General features: G+C 30.0%; 1 protein-coding gene across 1 annotated transcript in view; it reads right to left on the bottom strand.

The window, feature by feature from the left end:
- The window catches only part of LOC132943965 (semaphorin-1A), a 178,413-nt gene that overhangs the window by 10,950 nt on the left and 140,715 nt on the right, over window positions 1-26,748 (bottom strand). Inside the window, exons 5-13 of the mRNA XM_061013144.1 lie at window positions 26,573-26,635; window positions 16,673-16,780; window positions 16,500-16,587; window positions 15,735-15,839; window positions 15,441-15,529; window positions 8,599-8,740; window positions 2,036-2,384; window positions 1,804-1,886; window positions 441-663 (exon numbers count right to left, since the gene is read on the bottom strand). Of these exons, the coding sequence (XP_060869127.1) occupies window positions 441-663; window positions 1,804-1,886; window positions 2,036-2,384; window positions 8,599-8,740; window positions 15,441-15,529; window positions 15,735-15,839; window positions 16,500-16,587; window positions 16,673-16,780; window positions 26,573-26,635 (1,250 nt within the window). The remainder of the gene's footprint in view (window positions 1-440; window positions 664-1,803; window positions 1,887-2,035; window positions 2,385-8,598; window positions 8,741-15,440; window positions 15,530-15,734; window positions 15,840-16,499; window positions 16,588-16,672; window positions 16,781-26,572; window positions 26,636-26,748) is intronic.

The raw sequence follows: 26,748 nt of genomic DNA, 5'->3' as shown, positions 1-26,748 counted from the left end.
TTATAGTTCTTTTTCCTCTTTTACGCAATTTTTGAAACTATTCACTAAAGTAAATAATAAAAATATTATACTTTTATTATTTGTGTTTGAAAAACAGTTTAGGAGTAAAGTGTTGAAATTTAAATAAAATAAATATTTACGAATTTATATATATATATATATATATATATGTACAAGTACATTATTACGAACGAAATATAATCAAAACTTTGATTACCTAACCAACTTTTAAAATAAAAAAAAAATAAACTCCAGCCGAGTAAAAGTTACGGAGTAGAAAATATGTTCTAGTGAGGGATACATATAGTCTGTCGCAACAAAGAAACGTTAAATGCATTTAATGAACATGGCTTTGTACAATAGTTATAATTATTCATTTTAATTCTTTTCGGTCTTAATATCCGTAGTCCATACATTATAATATTGATAAAAATATTTACCCGCAAGTGACTATAAGTGCATTTTGACATCTGTCGAGTGGAAGCGATACCACTTGTCTGTCGGTAATGACCAGCAGTCTCTTGTCTTCGAGCTTTATGTTTCGCACGGCGGTGGTTGTTCCGGGACCGCCGAACTCGTAAAGCTCTTCAATGACCACCGGGCTCACTTTTTCGTTAGTGTCCGCGCTGGCAGCGTTTATTGCTTTCAACACTTTTCCGCTATCTGCAAGTCGAATAATAAACGATTGTATTATATACCTGGCAGGCAGCACTGCTATGTGTATAGGAGGGCACACATCACGTATTTTTTAGGAATATATTATTACCTAATTCAAACGTAAGACCCGACTAATGTTCGCGATGATGTGCGCTCTGTATAGATCACGTGCATTGCAATAACAGCGATTATCGTTATTACAGTTATATGATGATATTATAAAACATTATAACGGTGACATAATATTATAGCGAAGGTGCTGCGAGTCAGAAACTCGAAAATCGAGACGATTGAAAACTAAACGGATTAAACGATAATGTAAGCGGCGCGTAATATTATAGGTACCTATATATACTATTATATAATCGCTTTCAAGGCGTGAAACAAACACCCCGGTGCGATTTACCACGTTTTACCGCATTTTACCACGTAATACCATCTATATATTAAAAACATACAGTCGTGCGAAATCAAATCGTTTAGTCGTTAGGTGCTATATATTATTTATTAAATGCGCGTATGTTTTATAATATTATACTAAAGCGGGGTAATAATAAATGGACGAGATTAGGGGTTAATCCAAATTTTAAAATATTTAAATTTGTTCGAAATAAACATACGCGTTGATGTGAACAGAGGATTATTATACATAAGGTTTACAGCGTTGTACAAGCACAATGATGCGTGTTGAGTATGATAATTTGTGACTCACAATTATACAACAGCGTTAGGTATGTAATACATTACAGTTATCGTGACCTAAATATGAAAAAAGAGCTGTACATAGGAAACTTCATACCTCGCACCTCGCAAGTAACAGCGGTACTGAGAAGATATTTGTGAATACCTACAGAATACTAGAGCAGTGAATACCACCTAAACGCACTTCTAAAAGACTCCATTCAAATGATCGGGGCTTTCGTTTGAAACAAAGTGGGCAGAGTTCGTACAATAGGGACCAGCATGGTGCTGCATGTAGTATTCACAGGCCCATCCAATAAAACAGTCTAACATTGAAACCCCGTGCATCTCAACCACGCACAGCTGTATATTATTATATACCTCACAACTCAAATTCACCCATATAATTTTCGAGTTGTGGACTGCAATTTAGATGCAGTTCCAAGATTAAACCTTTGAATTTACCTGTCCCGATAAAGAGAACGTCGTAGGTCTTTCCGTCGATGGCTTTCACTTGTGGGTCCACTGCGATCACCGTGAACCTATAACTGCGTGAGCGGAGACGAACACAGAGAGAAAGAAAAATAAATCAAATATAACGATTAGACAATGTTATAGGTAATAAATGTATTATATATTAGAAAACGGGAACACCGTTGAATTGGTGGGGGAAGGGCCGAAAGGCGGTGACACTTACTTGACACTTGTGCGGACAATGATTGGCTGTTGGTAGAACGACCGGACGGCCTCGTCCATCAGAGAATGGCTCTTGATGAAGTTCAGCGTGAGGTCAGGCAGCGTCCGGGAGTCGTTGGCACATTGGCCCGGTCTGGGGTCCGGCACTTTGGACCCGGGTACTGGTAACCAGTTGTTGTTCATGTAGGTCTGTTCCTTGAACTCACCCTCGAACGAGTCGAGCACGTCCGACAGCGAGAATGCGCACACTGCTGACCCGGTGATACTGTTGACCGGTGTCGTGAACACACCGTACATCATGAAATGCTGCTTGGTGCCATAGACACCTTGCACCAGATCCGTAGACGATTCTGAGGAGAGGATACCAATTAATAAATACATACACGACAACATTAAGTGTAACTACGTTGACATTTTATTTTATATTGTTACTGCGGCATGTACTTATCGTAAATACGCGTAAACTGCGCCCAAATAATGCTGGTATAGGTACATACAATCTCATGGGCATGTATAGGTACACAGGTTAACATATAGGTACCAAACGCTCCAAAAATCACAAGTACAAATCAAATATCAAAATTGAATGGGATAAAAAAAGGTATACCTAAACCGCAAAGGTTATTTATATTCGAGCTGACAGATACCAAAATATATAAATTAGTGGAATTTTTTATTTCACAATCTACAAATAATTATTCACAATAAGTGTACATATTGTACAATGTACGTCACACGATACACAGTATTTATACACTGTGTCACTGTAAAACCACACAATATCTGTGATGTACAAGTGAATTTTATCATTTACCAGTTTTAAATATTAATTAAAAATTGTTGTCACGTGTTAACTTAATACTTTATGTAGGTACACATCTAAAAACTACATCCATTCTTCTATAATGTCGTTCGATAGCATCATTAAATATTTTGAATATTATTATATTTATATTTGTGTATTTTGATGAATACTACTAAAATGACCATATATTTATAAAAGGAATAGTTTGTAAAATACCAAAGGCTAGGGTTTTGCAAGGGTTTTGATTTAAATTACAGATTTACCTACCTAATTAATTAATTTAAGTCATAAATCTATTATAAATTATAGCTTTACCGTTGCAGTTAGTATTTTACCTACCTAATTAATTAGTTAAAGTCATAAATCTATTATAAATTACTCAATACCTACTCACAGGTGTGCGCATTGGAAGTGCAGGTAATACATGTTCACGTCCAACATAATACCATAGATGATTTTGCACTGTTCAATTTTAATTTAATACTTTAATTATTTCTTCAGAAATAATTTGAAATTATAATACTCCGATGAAAATGTTTTGTGAACAAATTCAATGCACATTTTAAATGGTTCATTTGTATTAATTATGTTGGAACTATCCTGGTTATTATTATAGATCCATTATATTATCTTGATAGTATAATATACAATGATAATATGACTATTGACTACTGTTTTTGTTAAATGTTTATTTTGTTGTGATTTTATCATTAGTGGTTGATCAAAAGAAAATAACAACTCAATTGGTTTTTACAGTAAAGATAACTATGTTTTTTTATTTGATTAAAGCATTTGGAATACGTAATTACAGCATTATGTTTTGACATAATAATTGATAAAAAATTAATTGATATTAGGTATCATGAATCGTTATCCGATATTCACCGTCATTTCCGAGGATAATAATCCTTCCCAGAATTTCCAGTCCATTTACGTTCCCAGGAATTGCCCAACCCTAATCAAATATCTACACAGAGATTCAAATTGTTTGGCTAATGTTACTCAACTGTTTGTAAAATATAATCAATACTATAGCGGGCCACTGCGGCCGACGCTGATAAGCCGATAAAAAAATATAATCCTTCTTTACATCAAACGTGTATTTAAAAAAAAAAAATCATGCCCCAAGATTAAGTTTGCTACACGTGAATAGTATAATAATTGTAGAGAACTGTGTCGATCGAGGGTTTGTGTGTGGATGTGTCTTATTTTACAAATTGTATATACATGTCACATGCGAGTTTGGACACACTCGGCTGATTAAGTGGTTTTTGAGTGTCGTACCTTTTGAACACTCGAGCGCCGAAGTTAAAATTTTTTACAGTCTACATAATGCGGTACGTACCTACTTAAAAAAAGTATATTAATAAATGTCAAATCCATATAAATATCCGGCCTCTTATGCGAGTACGTTACTGGACCGTAGTTCAAAGGGAGGGCGATTTAAAAAAAAAACCACTTGTCATATTAAAAGAAATATTAAGCACTTATACGAGCATTGAAATAAAGGAATCCGGATTTTCGAGATGTTTAGAATATTATAATGAGGACGTAGTATAAAATTAATATTGCGATACAACAATTTCAACATTTTGTGTTCATATTATCCAAAACTATAATACATTGTATGAAGTTAAATACAAACAAATATCATGAAATATGATATGAGCTATATATAGTTAACAGATACTGATACAGTATTATGATCTTTAGGTTACTCAAGAATTTCAAAATCAGAATATATACGAGCGCACGGTATAATTATTAAATAAAAGTTAATAAATGGGTGACGCCGAGCCTGCTTCTTACATAGTGAATCAGCCCTTGTGTTATTAGCATTTTTATAGAGGTATTATATTATATTATTATTATAATAATAATAACTGGAATTGCAGGAAGAAAATAGAAACAGTTTGCAGATCAGTATAGCTGCAGTGTGTACAGAACGAGGTACGCGTTCGATTTTTTTTTTTCGTTATATATTATAATAAACAGAGCTCTGTAGTATAAAATATATATAGTGTGCACACGTGCGTCGCGATTACAATATTATTATGTACCGTAATGCGCCGCGTACAGTGGGTTCGGTGCCATCTTCTCCTACCCTATCTAGACTCGAGGGGAATACGAAATTGTATTACTGAAGAAAATCGAGCTTTGGCATATACACACGCGCTGCAGCGAATATTATCGAGCCACAGCGGAAAGGGCGATTCTAAGAAAACAAGATGTTATTATATTATTAGTTTCTACGGTGGATTAAATCCACAACACGCATTATCCCCGAGCTCAAATAAAAATTCGATTTATCATAAAAATTTTTTTTTTATTCAGTATAGTCCGGTCATTGACCAGTTTGAACACACGTGTTATGTTATTACAATAATATGCAGCGCATGAATATTAACGATTATTATTTATAATATTATTGTTGTACGGAGAATCGGCAATTTTTTATGATTCCACATCACCGGATAAATTGATGTCCAGAATTTTTTCAATATAATGTACGCTTCTATGAGGGACTGGCAAGGTATTTGAAACAATTCTGTGAACAAATTCAATTTTCTCGCCGAGGGAGAATTCAATAAACACTATATATGTGTCTATGGAAACACTCAGAGAATGTGGGTATATCATAATAAAAATAAGTAGTATATCTACCAATCGCCATACCAGGTATAACTAAAATTTGTAAAATATGTTGAAAAAAATGTTGAGCCACATATGTGAAAATATTTTCAATTGAAATGTCTACTTCCTACCTATGTTTAATAACGATAGTAAAATAACAACATCAGACGGCAGTGTTTGAGAAATAATGTCACAAAATGAATACCTATCTAGATAAATGTACGGTCTACCTAATAACGGTATGCAGAAATACAAATAAGTTTAATTGTGTAAATGAGAACATTGTTCTAACAAATTTATAAATTAAGATAATTATTAATAATATTTTACCAAGAACAGTTAATAAGCAATAATAAAAATATCGTATTTGAGACTTTGAAAAATTCGAATTCTTATAGGTACCTAAAAAATGCCACGACAAAATAAAATTCGAAAAAGCTCGGTTTTCTTGTTTAGATTTAAAAAAATATTTCTTTACCGAACATAATACACTAGTACCTATGTATAAATATTATTGTATATTATTATAAATTGTTAAATGAACACATTTTGTATAAGTGGCGTAGTATATATACGTAGAGTAAAATAATAATAATATTATAATAATGCAGTAATAATAGGTTTTATAATGGAATTACATTGATAATTAAGTTAATAGTTTAATTATTTTTCCGCAGTTGGTTTGGAATTGTTTGTGTTTATAATAGTATTTCTCGTCTGCTATATCGCCTGCTGCAATATTAATAAATACAATAATCGCAGTAATTGAAATCGTCGAATGAACACAACTAAAACTATATAGGTGTGAAAACACAATTGAATTCATAGGATAAATCAATTGCACATCGTATAATAGCAGAATAATGCACCGTCATATTATCAATATTATAATATCGAGCATTTTACAACAGTTGGCACCTACAACCGCTGATACAATACGAGAAAGGCAATTGAAATTATTATGATCGATGATGCGCATTGTTGTAGTAGGGGCATTTGACGATCGGGTGGTCAGTGACTGGACTTCGAAGCGGGCCCCAACCGACATATTAATACACCTAAGTATAATATAATGGCCGGGCAGGAAATAGCAGTTGTAGGTAACCCACCTGCGAGTGTTTTGTGTTTATTTTATTGACTCCGAAGCTGAATAATATCTACACGAATAGTTGAACGTTTATATTAATACATTCGTCATTGTACTCGCACTGTAGTTTTAACTGCCGTACATATATTGCAAGCGGAGAAGTGCAAAGGGAGACACATAATGCCCGCGTACGTGAGAGAAAGACAGACGGAGTGAGAACAAAAGAAGTTCAGCAAGGCGAAAGTGGTTTTATAATTAAAACCATGCATAAGCGGGTAACCTTTAATGTGCTCGAATAATTTTTCCGCGGGTGGAAACCCCATATCTCTTTCTCTGTTTCTGCCTCCCTAAGTATTTTATTCGTTTCATATATAATGGCAGCGCGGTGGACTTTTTTTTTTCCCCTCGGTGGTCTGAGGAAAATGAAAAATAATAATTAGTTTAGGGAAAAAAAATAGACCGTTTTCCTTTCTCGAGGTTTTTATATTTATTTATTTTATTTTATTTTTTTTGGAATGGTGTAGCAACGAACAAGAACACGATGTTCAAAAAGTTATTCTATGAAAACTTCAGTTTCAGTTCAATTACTTATTCGTCTGTTTTACTTTTCCGCTGGGCACACAAAACGTGACTTTTTATTCATAATAAAATCACCTCAAACGATTATTTCCTTTCATGTCCTCGGGGAGTAAGCAGTACGATAATATCAAATATAACCGCATTGTTTCTATTTTTATTTCTAATCAATTTTGTTCACAAGACAAATTTCCTTTAAGGCTATGGTTGTGAAAAATACTGTAACATGATTATATATGTGGGTAAATTACCAATTACTTTCCACCGTCGCATAAACAAATATAAACAATAACTGATGAAATGGATTGATTATAATAACTGTAGCTATTCAACAGACATAATAACAATATATAATAATTTGTATTCTGTATAGTTATCAGAATATTTTCTATAATCAGCTAGATAACTGGAAAGTCATTCGTTAAGACCAATTATAAAAATAATTGCAATGAAATGTGAATAAGGGAGTTAGTATTTTGAATACAATATGGTTTATTTAAGCATTAAATAAGTACTTATATAATATACACAGGTATATTATATTATGTACATTTTCTTATTTAAACATTTTGATATTCGCCCTACACAATATATTATGTTGGCTATGAAATTAAACCGTATTCGAACATCGTATACCAATGAGACCAAACATGACTAATAATTTATTATAATATTAGATCCAGTCATATATTTTTTTATATTATTATATCGTAGCTATGTAATATAATATTCAGGTTAATATGTCATAATTTATAAAAGTTATTGATCTCAAATCGAAAATCCATAAAATACATTTCGCATAAAAAAAACGTGTAGAAGACGCATACTACGATTTGGGCACTATATTTATAATATATATCATAATAATCTAAAGTTATTAATTTAAAGTTCCATAAACCGTTAAAACGAATTATCCTTCGACTTATTATAAAGAAACGGCAGAGCTTATGTACATCATAAATGATAAACGCGGTTACGAGAGTTTTGATTAATGTTTACCTCTGAACGTTCTACACTTTAGTATCACCACGGAGATAAGCTATTACTTTTCATATACCTAGGGTACCTACTATGGTTTGGATGCTTTCATTTGTATTCGTTATTAGCAGGTAAAAATTTATTTCGCACTTTTTTATTTTCTTTCAGCTTGCCTTATTAAATAACTGTACAATTTATGACTAGGGATATTTTCGAACAGTTTTTAATAAATTATTAATTCCATAACGTATTCCATCAACTCTTTGTATTTTAGCACCTGACAAGCCAGACGGGTATAATGAATAAAATATAAAATATAATATAATAATTATACTCAGAAGCTCTTTGTTCCATATGTATAGTTTTAATGTAGCTGGAATACCTATACCAGATAGAAGAAAAAAAAACGCTACAAAAGACGCCTGCAGTAACTCAATTATAAACAAAGCGAAGTTTCTCATACAACGCTGCTGGAGATACTCACGTATTTCGTTGAAGTAAAACGGAAATTCGCCAGGTACGGAACAGTTGAGACGAGACTTCAGATACGATGTCCACCGGTTTTTGAGCTGTTGCGGTCCACCGCGATCGTTTTTGCACACCCTCGCCACCCGAGAGAATACGTTCTGGAAAATAAGTCGGCAGGTGAATGATTATACTTAATAATAATATTTTACTATGTACATCCTGCAGTCAATACGAGAACCGTTGTCAACGACTAATTTCACAACTAAGACGGCCATAAAATTGGATTATTTTAGGAGGTAAAAAACTAACCACGTATGACAAAAAAAAAAGCAATGATTTATTACGTCTGTTATACACTTTATTACGCGGTCGAATTAATGAGCGGCAATCCCCAGAGACTGTCTCTGTGCTCCCTCGTCGGCAGCCATTTTGTCATTAAAAAGGTAAAAAAAATGGAAGTGGACATGATTAAAAAAAAAAAAAAGGAGAAAGATAGGTAGGTATACGCACATAAATGTAAGAGAAAAGGTGGTAAAAAAAAGTAATATGTTAAAACAAATAACTACAATAATACGTTTACATCGGTATAAAGACGAGAATTAAACAGAAGTGTAAAAAAAAAAAAAACAATAAATGCAAATATTGTATACGTCTGAATAAATATCCAAATGAAAATCGAAGTTTCTAGTTTTCAAAAATTAAAGGAAACAAAATTTCCCAACTACACCTATAAGTTATAGATATATATGCTCACGAACAATAATATACCTATTAAGTTCTAGAAACTATATAATATAACTTACAAGTATATTATAATATGTATAATATTTTATTTAATATTATGATAAATGCGATTACACACCACTTTATTTAACAAACCGTATCGTCATAATTTCTATAAACACACACACTCACACACATATATGTTTAAATAATATATACGACACAATAATATTAACTAGGAAATATAATATACACTTAAGACCGGAATGTAATTCACAGAATTTACATTTTAAAGCCATTAGTCTTGCGTACGACCGTGCACGATTTTCAGAAAGTGATCATGATGCACTTGAGGGTCCAAAACCCTAATCTTTTTTATGACACAATAATATTATGTACATTGTATACGTAAATATATATATTATGATATCTGTACGGTCAGATTATATTAGGTATACGTTTTCGAATACTGAACAACGCCAACGGTGCTAATATATTTTTGATATGTTGTGGAATAATTTGTGTTTATGCGCTGGTCGTTAAATGTTGAAACGCCATAACACGATAGCATATTCAAAAAAATAACGGAAAAAGATATCGTAGACAAAACCGATTTGTTCTAGAGTTGAAAACGCAACGATCGATTATCGTGTGACACGATTTTTTGTTTTACACGATTTTCGACCGATCGTAAAATATGACGCACCTAGAATCATTTAAATCGAAAAACTGCGCAATTACACTAATATAGTATAATGTATTTTATAAGGTCAAAAATGTACAAATAATATTAGGTATCGGCTATTTTCCATACCACTCGAATACCACGAAAAAATCTACCCAACACTATTTTACATACCACTCGAGTACCACGAAAATATCTACCCAACACTATTTTCCATACCACTCGAGTACAACGAAAATATCCACGCAACATATTTCAAACAAGATAAACATGACACAAAACGTAATATACATACACGCTACAAAACCACATATTATGTATGTTTATATGTATGGTTACAATGTTACATAAGTTGTTAGGTTACGACATATAGGGATGATAATATATAATATGTTTGAATATTATGATGATTTTTCCATCATCACAATTATTTATAATGTATAAAATCAATACTTTATTTAAGTTGAAAGAAAATAAATACACCTATATAATATTATTATGTATATTATATAAATTTAAATAAAACCGTTGAAAAGTTTAATGAGGTATCCAATAGGTATTATAAAGCATTTTGACGATAAGTAAACCACTATGGGTACAAGTTGATTTATAGCTTAGAATATTATAATAAATGTAATTTTATATAAAGGTTATAAATTAGTATTGAACGTTGAAACTCAAATTGATTTCAGTGTCAAATTATTTTCGTTATTTATTCCAGATATTGGCGCAAAAGGTAGGTATTGAATTCATAAACATAATTATTATTAATGTTTTTTTTTTATTCTTTAAAACTAAGTTAAAGAATTTGTTATTGCGTTCAAGTATCCAATCTATCAAATTGACATGTTTAAAATTATTGTTTAGCTTCTTTAATACTAAAGAAAAAATTCCATAAATTTAAAAGACAAAATGATAAAAAAATAAAATTACTGAAACTACGAAATTTATCAAACATCATAATATGATAATATACGATCTAGACTAATATTCACGTACCTATAAGTAAACAAACTTTTTTTAATTCAGAAGATTTTTACAAAAAGGTTACAAATGATTTGAAATTATAAACCAGAAATGTTGACTATACGTCTAATTGCTTCAAACTGAATAACAAATTTAAAAAAAAAATTAAGTATTAAGTCATAAATCATTTTGTTTTTTGTCTGTATAAAGTACGAACATTTTTACGAGAAATGCAATTAATTGATTTTACAATGATAAACTATTTAGGGTACTGGTGAAATGATAAACTCATTATCCACTAACAGTAATCAACGACTCAATTTGTAAAGACAATCTTCAAATATAAAAAAACAATCCGATAACAATAGATCGTAAAGAAATTTCCGTTAACGTCTCATTAATTATTATTTATTGTAGATTATGTTTGAATAAAATATTAAAATTAAAATACGACAAAAACTAAAATAACGATATTTTTGAAAATATACATATTGCATAATGTAGACTAATGTATACTTTATTTAATTCACAAATTAAAATACTATTATCTTTTTTTTTTATAAATGGAGACTTTTAGAAGCTTTTCAATTATAATAGTGTTGTTTTTTTTTCATTTTAAAATCTGAAAATGAATATGCAATGGATCTAAAAAAAAATTTATCTGCATCCATAAAACAAGTAATTTCACTTAGCCGAATGGGCCAACATAAAAGGTTGAGAGTATCTTTTTGTTAATTTATTTTATAACTATAACAAGCTAAATTATCTCATCCAAACTATTTTTTTCAGTTATTCGAAACGATTATTACTAGTATCTATGTAAGCCGCGTTGTTCCCGATAAACACTATTTGGTACTTATATGGACGTTAAATACTTATAAAATATTTGTTTTAAATTCAATGTTTTTAATAATCACAAAATTGACAACTACCGCGTTAAAAATGTAGTAGGTATGTACAGTAACTACGATAAATGTAATATTTTTCGTGTCATTGGAACGACAGTACCTAGAATATAATATTATGATTCAAGGACGACACGGAAGTAGGACTTTTAATATTTTAGTTCCACGTATGTTGTTGCCGTATGTAAGGCAATGTCTTTTAAACTCAATCCCAATGAGAAACATAACTTATAGATATTTACAGAATATTTCACCAACTAAATTGTATTAAAATGTGTGTACTCGCCGAACAAGATATTCTGTTTATTGTCGACGTAAAAATCTAAAAACTAATAGCTTTATATAGTATATTGGAACGATAATCTATACACTCAACATCATAACTCATGTAGTATCATCACGTACATCGATATACTTGTCGGGTAATATTATAGAGTTGGTACACATGAAAATATCGAATCTTAAACGCAATAAAATAACACGTCATAAACCTCTACACTAGATGCTCAAAAACTGAATGTCTCTAATAATATTATGACCGTTGATAAATATTGAAATTTAGATTAGTATAATATAATATACGAGTACTGCGTACGTGCAGGTCTAAGCCACTGAACTTTTGTTTGATTTTGTATTTTGTAGCTGCAGTAATATAATTTGATATACAAATTATAATTACTGCGTACGGAACCGCAGCAGGTACTTAACAAAGGAACAAAATAGTTGCCTTTCGCGACTACAAACGATTTGCCCGCATATGCGTGTTTCTCACATATCACGTAAAATGCCCATATACAGCCCTTAGACACATACCGCCGCCGCCGCTGCCGCCCCGGTGAGTCTGAGAAAATTTTATTTTATTAAGGGTTATTCGTGGCAGGTGAATAGCAGCAGTCTGACGTATTCGCGGTGTACTTACTATAATATACGATACACGCGCAGAAAGAATCACAAACGTTTAGGAAAGTCCCGCAGATGGCGGTAATGATAAACGTAAATTCAAATATTTTTTTAAGGAGAAAACAAATTTATTCGACCGAGAAAAAACTCGTTAAACTTCAAAAGAAACGGCGCTTTACATTGTTTATGAACTGAATACGTATGGGAACGGAAGAACGTTTGTAGTCATGGGGTGGAAGTTGTTCAACGTCATCGTTTCAATGCGTATATGTATCTTATAAGTATAAATGACGATATTATATAGATAGGTAGGTAGTATGTATTATATAATTATGATATGTATTTATTTAAATTAGAATCGGCGAAAGCGCATCGATAAAAATAATTGTTCGCAATGAATATCAAAAGCGAGAATGTTCATTACCATTTTTTTTTTTTATAAAAGTCATCATCGTTGCCTATGAAGTTTATGAGACTATAGAAAAAAAATATGTATTTCTTAAAATATTGTTAAAATAGCACAGCTCGTACAAACTCGAAAAAAGCACAAACCCAGCCTCACACTTGTAAATCATCATTTATATCATAAAACGTTGAAATGAACGTTGTGTCAGGTACCTACAATAGTTATATGGGGCGTAGCCACTGGTATTGGTAGATTGCGCGCAATGACGTGTGACGTGCCTGTGAACCAAATTTGTTGGACCGGTAAAAATTGACTTGGCCCGATCAGAGTTTTAGATCTTTAAAAATGTGTCACATCAACAGCATTCAATTTAAAATAGTATCTAATATTCCTTGATCACATTATTTATGCTTGTCTTAAGACAGAATTTTAAAACTTCTTTTATATTGCAATACAGTATCATAATTTTTACAAAATATATTTATCAAATAATATTGTATACCTATTCAAATAACTAGTATATGTTCGAATTAAAATATTTTTTTAAGAAAATATACCTACTGGGAATTTCGAATCATATATATTGTTAATTGAATTTTTAAAAATGTGTACTAAATTAATTTCCATAAATAAGTATACCTACAACGTCACAACGTCATAGTCAGAATACTCAAATTCCTACTCAATATAGTTTATAAATTTACTAACCAGGTAGTCAAAATTAGAGGGGTGGATAGGGTGGAATAAAAGCTAAAACATAGTAATAATTGAACCGTAGTTAAATATTCTTTGAATGTATGATAATGATTATAGAGGTTACCCATATACTGAGATACGATTTATAAAATTGGTTATGATTGAAGTCTAAGAACACAGGATGACCTAAATATAATTATGGAGGTATTTTATTATGTTTATACATTTTACTATATACTTGAAAATAAATATCATTTTAAGGAAATCATATTTTTTTTACTTTTAGCACAAACGTGAATACATTTTTAAAGTATTCAATCATCTTAATGTATACGATTTTTCCCATGCTTAATTTCTTTTAAATTTTAATACACAATTTAAACATGCGTGTATATTGATATATTTATTTTTTTTTTAATACAGATCTATCATCGTCGTTTTTAAATTTAAAATAACAACATGCCCCTAGTATTATGCACCCACCAGTAATGGCATACTCAAAACAGTGACCCAAAATCACGTAAAACGTACGTCAACTTATTATTTCATTTTTCGCACCCCCGTCCCTTCCTTTAAAACGTCTATTAAAAATGTCAATATGACATTTAAAAGTGTTATATCGACATAAACCATTGCGTATAGTAGGAATTATAACGTAGGCATAGTTGTGGATAAATATATTATTTTTTATACACAGAGTTATAGCAGGTTCTATCACATTATAGTACCTATATAATACTATTGCGTCATAGCATGACCCAAATCATAGGTATATGCACAAAATAAAACGCACCGAAACCGTACATTTCCGAGTATATAATAAGTGATTTCTGTGACTGATGTAGGTACATCGGATTGCATCCTGCCCGCGGATCCACGGTAAATCGGTAGACGCATATTATATTATATTATGTAGCCTCCAGACGACCGATTCATCGAGTTACTACTCAGTCCCTGCCCGGAACTTATGGGAAAATCGTGTTTGCGTATAACGCCCCGGACAAAAACATGTCTCGTATCAATGTTTGAAGACGTTCAAACCGAATTTCCATTCCCAATTTTCCGCCACTCCGAACAAGACCCTACGGCGGTGTTCATAACTACTGTTCCGTTTAATAGCGGCAAAAGTACAACGCTGAACTTCATAATATAATTCCCGACGATCATTACACTTTAGAAACACACCGAACGACTGTGTAGCCGGTATACTTATGCTATATATAGATGATTAAGGGTATACTCGTGCGTGGAACTTTTTTCTTCGAAATCTCGGTTATTACTTAACGGTTTTGTTTTCCATAACCCTTCCGTCCGATTACGTACTATTACACCGTTCGGTAGTAATCGAAATAGGCAACGTAATAATATAAAGTCGGCAAACATCTGGCACGCGTGTCTGCCGTAATTTGTCATGGAAATCGAACAGAGTAAAAAAAAAAAATAAAAAAAAATACACCATTCCGTGGGTCAGCAGTTGTACGCCGGTGCGTGCTGCAGGTTCGATGCATTTAGACTAATGTAGGTATGGAAAAAGGGAGAAGGACGACGGTGGCGAGAGAGAAATAGTAATAACTCACTTTTCCGCAGTTTATATATTCGACAGCCGTTTCTCTGAAGAAGAAGTAGACGAAATCGCCGTGGGCAAAGGAATGCACGAAATGCGGAGCTGAAAAAAAAAAGACAATTTGTCAGTGTCGTACGAAATTAAGATACTGTCCTTGTTCGTTCGACACGTGAATACTATGGCTAATACACGCACACACACACGCACGCGCACACACACGGACACACACACACACACACACACACACACACACACACACACACGCGATGTTTATTGTATATTAATGAGAGTGAAATATCGATTTTACCGTTCAGGCTCAACGAGTCATACTGTTCGGTCTGTAACTGTTCTTTGTAAATAATCGGGTCCATACTGGAAAAATCTGCTACTGTGGCGGAGAATAAATTTCCATCTGAAAAAAATAAAACAAAAATCTATTGTAGGTATTAGTTAGGAAAAACCGTTATGATTTTCTTCTACGCAAACACTGAAATACGAGTAAATATAATATATTCTAAAAATATATCGTAATAGTAAAACAAATAATAACGGGTACGATGAATAGTAGTTAAATACAGTCACGTTATGAACACTTTATTGTCTATATTTTATCGGCCGTTAAGGTAAAGTTCAACCAGTAACTTTGGGGTGAGAGTAATTAATTTTAAATACTAAATAATTATATTTCTTTTAATCTCTTTCTTCTAGATATTATGCTGTTCTTGCATTGTTATTCACTGTATTGTACTTATCGTATATTATGCATTCAGAGAAACACATTTAATCAAAATACAATCTCACAGTGACATTTAGTACTAAAATATAATAATGCCCATCTGTAAATGTAGTAACAGTAATGGCATGACCGCATGAGTAACGATATTCATTTAAACTACAATATGATTATATTATATTATGTTATTAAAAAAAAAAAAAACGTTATATACAAAAAAAAGTGAATAATTATTATTATTATTTGTTATTACAGATCGTACGTATATAATAGTAAAAAAGATAATCATAATAATAAATTATTATTTATAATAAAACAAAAACACGTTTGTATACTTACCGACATATGCGTAAGTGCTGTTGTGTTTCGGGTCATACGGACACACTGCTTGGCCGGGACTCTCTTTGTCCAATTTATATTTGCCGGGCTGAAATAAACGAAAATGGTTTTAATAATAAAATTACCCTATCATTATTAATAATGTTTCAAAAGTACTCGTTGTTAGTACTTACCTCGATAATGTATTCCCGGCAAAGGGGCTTGTAAGAATTTGTACCGCAAACGAGGAGACGGCCGGCCGACATTTTCGCCAACACTCTGATATAATTTTGACAGTTATCCTAAAATCATACAATCCATGAGAACTTTTTTCCAGTAAATTTAAAATAAAATATTAATAGCCAAAAGATAACTAATTATAACACAAGACTCCTATTTTAATTTAGTAGTTAAATATATACGTAATATTTAAATACCTATTAAATATAATTTAGTACCTATACAACGTTAACTCATTAGCAAATGAATAGTATATTACTTTAAAAACATATAGTTTTAAGCACTAATTTAGGTACTAAACTTAACATTATTTAGTTCAACCGGGTATATAATAAAATATTCTACAAATACCTACATATTATAACCAATCAAAAATTATGGGGCGACCAAAAAAATAAGTACTATAGACGCATTTTATAAAGCTAGTTATTCAATATAGAATTCAATTGTGATACTTATATAATTTGAATGAATAATAATATTTTTACTGTTCGTAACTGGCGATATAAATGTAAAAGTATAATAACTTATTTTGAATCATGATTTCGTAGACTGTACATATCAAATACTACTATCAAGAGTTCGATTAAAGCGAATTGCTATTATTTTATAAATAATTACACCCAACGGAATTTTGTATTGTAATAATGTTTTGCATAAATAAAACCATTTTTTTATTCTTATTTTTGACGATAAGTGAACTATATAGACCGTCTTAAATCGTAATGATTCATCAGTACAGTTCTGCGATCTGTCGTTCGCAGGAGAACTTCTTCATACAATTTTCTTATATAATCGCATCTAACCTTCATCTTCAGTTTTTTTCCATCCTCCACTACTAAACCAACCCTTCTTTTTTTTTTTGAGGAATAGAGTGGCAGATTTTCTGGTCACGTCTGGTTTTCTAGGGGAAGGTGATTGATGGTGTTATGTGCAGCTGAAATTTATTGATGACGTTTCGGCTATTTTCTGACAGCGGGACCCTAGTTTTACGAACATTTAACCCAAAACTTTCTATCTCATGTAATTTGTCCTCACCTTCCACGCTATCTTAGACAATAGACCACACAAAAATGTCAGTTTTAATTTTTTAGTAATTAATAACAATATCAAAAGAAACTAAAGGCAAACGCAATACTTAGACGAGGCGGCAGGCAACGATATTACTTTACGTAAAATAAAGTAATATAACATAATTATACACCGTAAACTGTGAGGGATTGTATTTCGGCGTGTTTGATGAATTTGCAAAGTTTTCATTGAATAAAATCGTGCCATAATTACATTAATTAATAATATTCAGTTTTAATTGCAGTTACGTAGCGTATTGATTGATTACAGAGCAATCATTGCTGTGTCCGGAGGAAAATCAAAAATGTCTTTCTTATTAGGAATTTAGAAAATTGTATTCTTTAAAATTCTTAAACACAATTTCTGAATAGGAGTTTATGCAGAATATTTAGTCGCGTATTACACATATACATCGGTCAAACATTTGAACAATTGTAGCTCATATTATAACCTAAAAATCGATGCGACGAATCGTAATTCATCATAGTTGGACGCGTCCACACTACGATATAAATATTATATAATATATATGTATCACGTGTATATTTCTGAGATGTTATCGGAATATCCACTGATTTGGTCTGAACTATAAACAGTAAGTGTTAAAATATACTCGAGATCAGAACGAACAATACAACACTTATTAGTGCGCGCATATAAAGCCATTTATCCACTCAAGTTTTAAAATTCAAAGGGCTTTCGAGAATGATGCACTACTACAAATACTTATCCGTATATTATAGAGTATATATTATACGAATACGAACTATTACAACAAGAAGTCAATATAATATACACAATATACATGTATAAAATCCATTACCGTATAGTAATATAGATCTTGGCATCGATTCGTCATAACTTGTAATATTACAATAAACGACGTTCGGTTTGAAATTGAACCTAATATATTTAGTCATCTCAGTGCACTATCATCATCTATAAGATCGGCGATGCGATAATAATTTGACAAACGTCAACGGGATAGATAATACGAATGAACGATAAAATATGATGTGTACCTATATACAATTCGAAACGCGCATTTGCGTTTATTGCGATTGTGCGCATTCGAGGACACCGCAAAAAGTACTGCATTGCATTGTGTATTATAGCAAATGAAAACCATCTTAAAAAAAGTAATATTCCCGTAATGAGAGAATAAAAGTATTTAATTCCTTTGGTGCTCGTAAGAAAGTAAATTAATGAAAACGGACCAAGCAGAGGGAGAAAAATCGTTAACGCCAAAGTCGGAGATACAATTAAATTGATAAGCGTGGCGGCGGGGTAGCATGGCTGGAAAGTTATGTATATACGATGGCGACCGTGGCATAGGATAGCAAAAACTTTTGCTCTTTTATCGAATTTTGTACGAAACTGATATAATAAGTTGGTATTATTGATATGCTTCGACCATAAAACATGATGTATCGTTATACCTACTCGCTTGGTATGTGAAGCATTTTGTCTATAATATTGGCCCCTTCGTTTTGGATTTAACAAAACGATTTTCATTAAATAAAATTGCAACAGTCGGCACGGGTTCAGTTTAATATATTACTTTTACCGAAAGCAATATTTATATTACAAAGAATACGTATACAACACAGACACATACGATGTGTATATGGTGTGTGTGTGTGTGTGTGTGTGTGTGTGTGTGTGTGTGTGTGTGTGTGTGTGTGTGTGTGTGTGTGTGTGTGTGTAATATTGTATATTGAATGTAAGTTTTCAATGACTTGACAAATTTGATAATTAAAAAAATATACTTTTCTTACGATAAGAACGATTATACTACCTATATTATATTATGTATTTAAGTCATAATTTATCTAACTTATATTGTATAATTTATATAAACTGAAATCGAATCGCTTGATCTAACTGGTTTTTAATTTTATTGTCAGAGATTTTAGCACGAAGTTAATTTATCTTAATTCCGGAACGATCAAGTAGTAGCATATGGCACAAGAAAACTTCATAGGGGCTACACATTACTTTACAGTGGTCACCCATCTCTGAACAAGTAGAGGAAGAATGGATTACTGGCGTGTCCATAATATAACCACAAGTACTACAATAAAGTTTTGAAAACTTCGTATAGCTATGTTAGAATATAAACTGATATAAGTTGATTGTATTCACCTAAAGGTAATTTAATTTATTTAATTTTTTTTTTTTTGTGCACAAATGTGTAACAAGGAACACATTTTAATGACAAATTTCATAATTTATGAAACGTGTTATTAATTTGTTCGTTTATTTTTAACGAGTACCTATATTAAATTGTGTATCTGAAGTATTTTAATTATTATTTTCTGAATAATCTAATGATATTGTAATATATTATTATACAATAATCATATATATATATGTATATATTGTGAGAGTGTAGATGTGTAGAATGCGTACTAATGCAAGTCTTTTGAAAATTATTAACTAAAAATGTAGGTAGAATTTTTTTAATTAAAACTGAAGGGTTGTCATAAAATAGTTTGAACGTTTCATTGAACTGGCAATTTAAGAGTTAAATATCATTCTTTGGAGTATGAAGTAACGTTAAATATGTATACAAATATGTAGCTCCATAATTTAATTAACTAGGAAATACAATAATTGTATTACCTAGTTAATTTTTGGAATATATGCAAAATATGTAATTTTCTACAAATTTTAAATATATGATCAATATAATTAGTATTGTTTAGTTAGTTATTATAATAGATATACATATATGATAACATGAATATGCTGAAACAATATAACAACTAAATTTGTTATAATGAATACTTTATTGGAATACACAGGAAGTTATTTGATAACAAAGTTACAGCTAGACAGTATATATATTTAGTTGATTAATGAAGCTGTATAGTATAAAAGATTTTACCGCAAGAAAAAATATAAAAAAAAAAAATGTTACCGTATAATTTTTAAACAGTTCTTCCACACTAGTAATTTTATATTCGTCAACAACGAACTTTACATTATTATTCTTCTTTCATATTTTTGAGATATAATCAACTTACTTTTTCTAATTTTGTTATTTTAAAATAAGTTTTAAATATGTGTTTTGAACATACTACGTAATACGAAGTATTAAGCTTGGAATCGTAAAGGTGAGTTCTAACCATTATAAATATTAATGCAATAATATATATACCTAGGTAGTTGATATTTGTTGTTTAGTCTGTTGGTGTATAAAGTTTATAGATAATGGTTTGGATGTATTATAAAATATAAGATGTAAAGTAGGTTAAATTAGGTTCTATTTTACCTCACCGTTTCGTACCATCCTTATGTCGGTAAGATCATTTTGTAAAACGAGTACGGACACCCTCTATGGATTTTATGATTATTATTATTACTATTATTATTATTTGGCTTTTTATATGCATAGTCATAAATGCTCGGAATGGCAAAAAAATAAATGATGAGAGAACGTGCATGAAACAAATCTCAAAATGACTCCCTCGAGGCGGCTTGTTCCTTGTCGCTACGATAACGTTGTATTTTTTTATTTCATTTTTTTTTTTTTGTTACGTGTTTGCGGGACATAGTGTAGTATGACAAAATTAAAAACAGATTTTGAGAAAAATAAATAAATGTGCATAATGAAGATATTAGTTGTTTTTTAACAAACTAATATCTAATATTATAATATACATTTGTGTTTGAATATTCGGAATATATGTTTAAGGTTTACGACCTAATGGAACATTTTTATCGACATTTATAGACAAAAAACTAAAATAAGATTGATGATGTTCTAACTTTTTCATAACCGAAATACCAAACAACTTTTTTATTAATATTACAATTTTAACACATTTACTTTTTGTTTTTCCCAATTATTTTTAAAAGTACTGAGATTTTTCAATTTTGACTTCCTAAAAGTACTAACTATGTTCAATTTGCTACTAGAAACCTCCTTTGAAGTTGATTTTATGATCAGATCATTATTTCTACGTGGAAAAGTGTCTACAGACAAATTAATCAGAAAACACGTCATTGTAAAATCAATAAATTCACTGGAGCAATGAATTAGCGACTAGTAGCGAAGCGCTAAGAGTCTAAAAAAAAATTTGTATGCAACAAACATAATTGAGGTTCATAAAAATTAACGTAATAATATAATGCAGGTATACACAGTATTTTAACATCGATTTTTATACTTATACAATGCATTGTACCCATGGATGTAACAAACTTGTACTAACTATAACAATCCTTATATATAAAAAAAAAAATTAAGATTTTGCTGACAAAGCTGATAATTCATTGTTATTTAATAAAAATGTACTAAGTGTTAATATTTAGTGAAATTTTAGATTAGCTGATATTCAAATAAAGTCGTTTATACGGTTAGGATAGGCAAGTTACTTAAGTCAGTGCAACAAACAAACAAAAAAAACGTGATACTATTATAACGATCAAGATTAAAATTTTTGCTGTTGGTTGTTAGTAATTTATCAAGTGCATCGTTTTCTTCTGCTCTAGCGAATGGAAAGGAAAAAAATGATTAAAGGACAGAAAGAGCAAATGGTGCAGTAGAAAAAGAAAATAATCCCTTCATTCTTTGTACAAGAACGGAATATAGGACTTTTTTCCTTATCGGCTTTTTTCCCCTTCACACTTTTCTTTAGTAGCAGCAAAGTCTACCGTCGGATAAGACGATAAACAATTTTATCAGAAAACCAAATGCAAATAACCCTCGTTATGTGTCGAGGGTTTTCAGACTTACCAAAGACAATTTTCTTCTAAAATGAAAATGTTTCGTCTCGGGTTTGGTTTATTGTTTTCATCATTTCACATTATTATTATTTATTTGATTTATTTTGATAATTATGTAGGTAGTAAAAGGCAATTTAAATATCAAATCGTCATATATTTAAAAAAAAAAAAAATTAATCCTTGTTACGATAGGCAAATCGATTGAATTTTTATATTTTAAAGACGTACCTATATTTAATATAATATAAAAACTTTTTTTCTCTTATTAAATGCTACAATTTTTTAATGAAAATAAAACGACTAAAAAATATATAATATATCTTATATTTTGTATAGGTAGTACCTATAAAAAAAATAATATAAATTCAAAACGAATAGTCTACCAAGTTTTCAAATCAATATCACAGTATGGAAGCATATTATATTCAAATGGAATTATTATATTTGATTTAAAAACAAAATAAGCACATTTTATAATAATTATAGTGTACACAAAATAAATAGTCAAAATGGATTTTATTTGAAACATAAACGATAAAAATAATCATATCAAACTTTACTACAAATATATAAAAGATAACCATGTACTATAAAATTTGACACCGTTAACATTAAAAAAAAAAATACACGTAGGTATTTAAATACATTTTATGTTTAAGTAATTGTGTTTATTTTAAAATACCCTAATAATACGACATAAAATACGTAGATACCTATCACTTATTAAGTTATAATACGTTGTCATAAAATTAATTTATATGGTTAAAATATTTACTTTAGTGGTTATTTTATAATTTTTGTATGAAACTAAAAATTTAAAATTTACACGATAGGGACATATATGGGTCCATTTATTTTAATATAATAAAAACAGAAAGAGTCATCAACACTAAAATATTAATGTCAATAAGAATATAATTGTAATTTTTACCACAAGGAAATAATCGACTAAAATGTCACTGAATTAATTTCATTGGACTGGACGTTGGATGTCACTTTGGAATGCAAATATTGTACACAAGATTATAAGTGAATAACGTGCAGGGCAAACAATTTATCATCGAAATTGAAGGCTATTAGATTTTATAATGAATTAAATTATAAATGAAACTCGGACAGTTTTAGACTGTCAGAGTTCACAAAATTAATTTGGAACCATGTTAACTCGCTAGAATAACCAGCTAGTCTCAATATGCACCATACATCCATATATTCATTATTAATAACCTCCATAAATCCATTAATAATAAACAACTATCGACCGAACTAAAAAAGTAGATTTGTTATCTGAAATTAATATTATTTATCTAATGTTTATAAAAAAAATATATACCTGTGTAAAATATGTTAACAAAACTAATTTAATAAATATTTAATCTCAAAATCATGAAACTCTGAAATTACCTTAGCAATAATTTGTTATCTGGTAAGTACCACTCTCAAAAAGTACACGTAACAATGTAAAAGTAAGTATAGGTTCTAAATAATTACCTCCGTAAATAAAAATATGAATAAACTCATAAAAGTTCATTAAGTTGTCATAGTTTGCATGGGATGTTTCACAATACGATCAAAAATAATATTATTTAATATTAAAATATCAATGTGACAAAGCATAACATAAAATAATATATTATTGTATGCATCACGTTTGCCTATACAAGACGCCGTGTTACTGTTTTAGTTATCAAAAAAACTGGTATTATATTATTATGATTATAAGAAATTTAAAACATTTTTCTGAAATATAAAATTATTTATAACCTATAACAATGAACCGTAAATAATATTTATTTTTTTAACATGCTTTCATTGTGGAACCTATTACAGCTTCTAAAAGATAAGTCTATATATACAAGAAAACTGTTAGTATCATGTTAGTTGCACCAAATAAAAATTATATAAACCCTAATCTTGTTTGTTTATTTTTCATGGAAATAAAATATAATTTAAATATTACAGGGTTTGATCTTTACAGGGTATGGAAAATATATGCAAAACTGAATTTATAAAAACTAAAATAATGTGATAATAATATTTAATTCTAGGTACCTAATAGGCTATTGCAATTTATATTTATATATTATTTACCTACACAATTATGACTTAACGATAATAATAATAATAATAATAATAATAATAATAATAATAAAATTGTACCATGTAATTAATTAAAATGTTTATGGAATAAACGTAGCCACGAGGTACTAATTTTATATTTTATATTCCAATTTTGTATAAAGTAATATTTACGTTATTATTTTATGTTATACAATACGGAGTATTCATAAAAAAAATCCATCAAGTAAAACACTGACCAATTAATTTTGAAACGTCAGGCACAATATTTTTCCTTTAAAAAATTAAAATCTACTATTATTATACAAATAACAATTTAAAACATATTATATGCTGTACCAATCTAATTCTAATAGTTTAATAAGTAGAAATTCCTATCATTTCAAATCAATTTTTATTTGTTATTGGAAAATATATATTATCATAAAAATATATATTAAAGTTGTAGAAAATATCAATCCCAAGTCACAGGTAATGATCGTGTTCGAGACACTCGTGATAGATGACTATCTCATTCACGCTTCATACTAATCCTACCTGTCCCAACGAAAGCTCAATATCACGTCTTATTAAACTTTAAAAGTATCTTACGCCCTCGCCTTAAAAATGATCATTGAAGTACAGTGGAGCCCAGATAGGGGGCGTAGTTTGAGTATGTTGATTGATCGACAGTACCCGGAGATGACACCATATTCAGTGCCACAGGGCGTGTTTAATGATAACAAAGCTAGGAAGCAAAGAAATGCGAATGGGGGTGGTTGAAAAAAAAACCGTGACTAAGTCTAGATGAATCGTTGAACAGTTTTTGACATGTTCCCCGTCGTCATACCAATAACCTTAGATGTACCACTATTACGTACGCGATGAATAACGCAAAGAAGACAAGTGAATCGAAATGCAGAAAGTTTTAAATGTGAGCTCAGAGAAGAAATTTATCAAAAAATAGAAAAGAATAAAGAAACTAATAAGTCGTAAAATAGACCTATATTACTGCAGTAAGATGGATTTATATTGAATATGTTTATTTATTAAAGATACATTTAAAATAAATCACACCAAATATATTTTAAACCATAGGATTGCATATCGTGATTAAATTAACACTATTTTTTTCCATTCATGTAGCACAAATTATATAAACTCACATACGAATAAAATATATCAAAACACCTTTATGTATTATGTAATTTAAACGCACATTATTCGTCAAGCAACATATATTTAAGAAATACAAAGTAATTCTGGCACATTCATAATACTTTAAATTTATAAAAAGGAAAACAACCAAAACAGTTAACTATCTAAAACAAGTTTATCTATACCTATTATACCGACGTATAAATCCATCTATAAGTTTGCTTTTTAGAGTGACAACTGATATCTCAAATATCTAACCCCCACTAACTAAACGATAACATTCTTATTGTATAATCCAATACTCCGGTAAAAGCCATGTTGTTTGTTTAATATTATGGTTTCAAATTTCATACTTCTATAGAAAAGATTATTTTATCCAAATAAGTGAACATTTTATTTTATTTAAAAATCGTTATCACATTATACAGTTAGAAACTTTTAGTCAGTCGAGTGGAGATCTAGTTGATCTTTGTAAAAAAATAAAACATAATAATGCATACAAGTTGTGCATATCTATATCAATATGACTATATTATCTATAATATCTATATTAATATTATTTTTATTTACCCATATTATATAATTATAAATTAAAATATTTATATTTGCTGAAATATATTCTTCAAAGTTGTAGAGTGAGTCATGTAAATGCGTATATTTTTATAACTTGTAAAAGAACTTAAGAATATCTAAACTATTTTTTTATGCTTAAAATACTTAAACGGTTACCTATTATGTAAAAATAATAATAACAATATATAAAATAAGCTTTTCAAAGTTTTTTAACTTTAAACACTCCATAATTTTACAATATTATAGATTTAAAATCTTACCTCGTCTTTTCCTTTGACTAAGCACATTTTGTAATCAGCATCAGTTGAGTGCCATTCCAATCTCTGCAAAAAAAAAAAAAAAAATTATAGTATTAAACGATAACATACAAAATATTATAATAATGTACCTACGTATTATTCCGTAATCGAACATATAAAATGGGTATTAAATGTGT

Source organism: Metopolophium dirhodum, chromosome 4, assembly GCF_019925205.1.
Source record: "Metopolophium dirhodum isolate CAU chromosome 4, ASM1992520v1, whole genome shotgun sequence".
In the NCBI taxonomy this organism is placed as follows: Eukaryota; Metazoa; Arthropoda; class Insecta; order Hemiptera; family Aphididae; genus Metopolophium; species Metopolophium dirhodum.
Note: the sequence above shows the minus strand (reverse complement) of the source record. Positions and strands in the feature narration are given on the sequence as shown.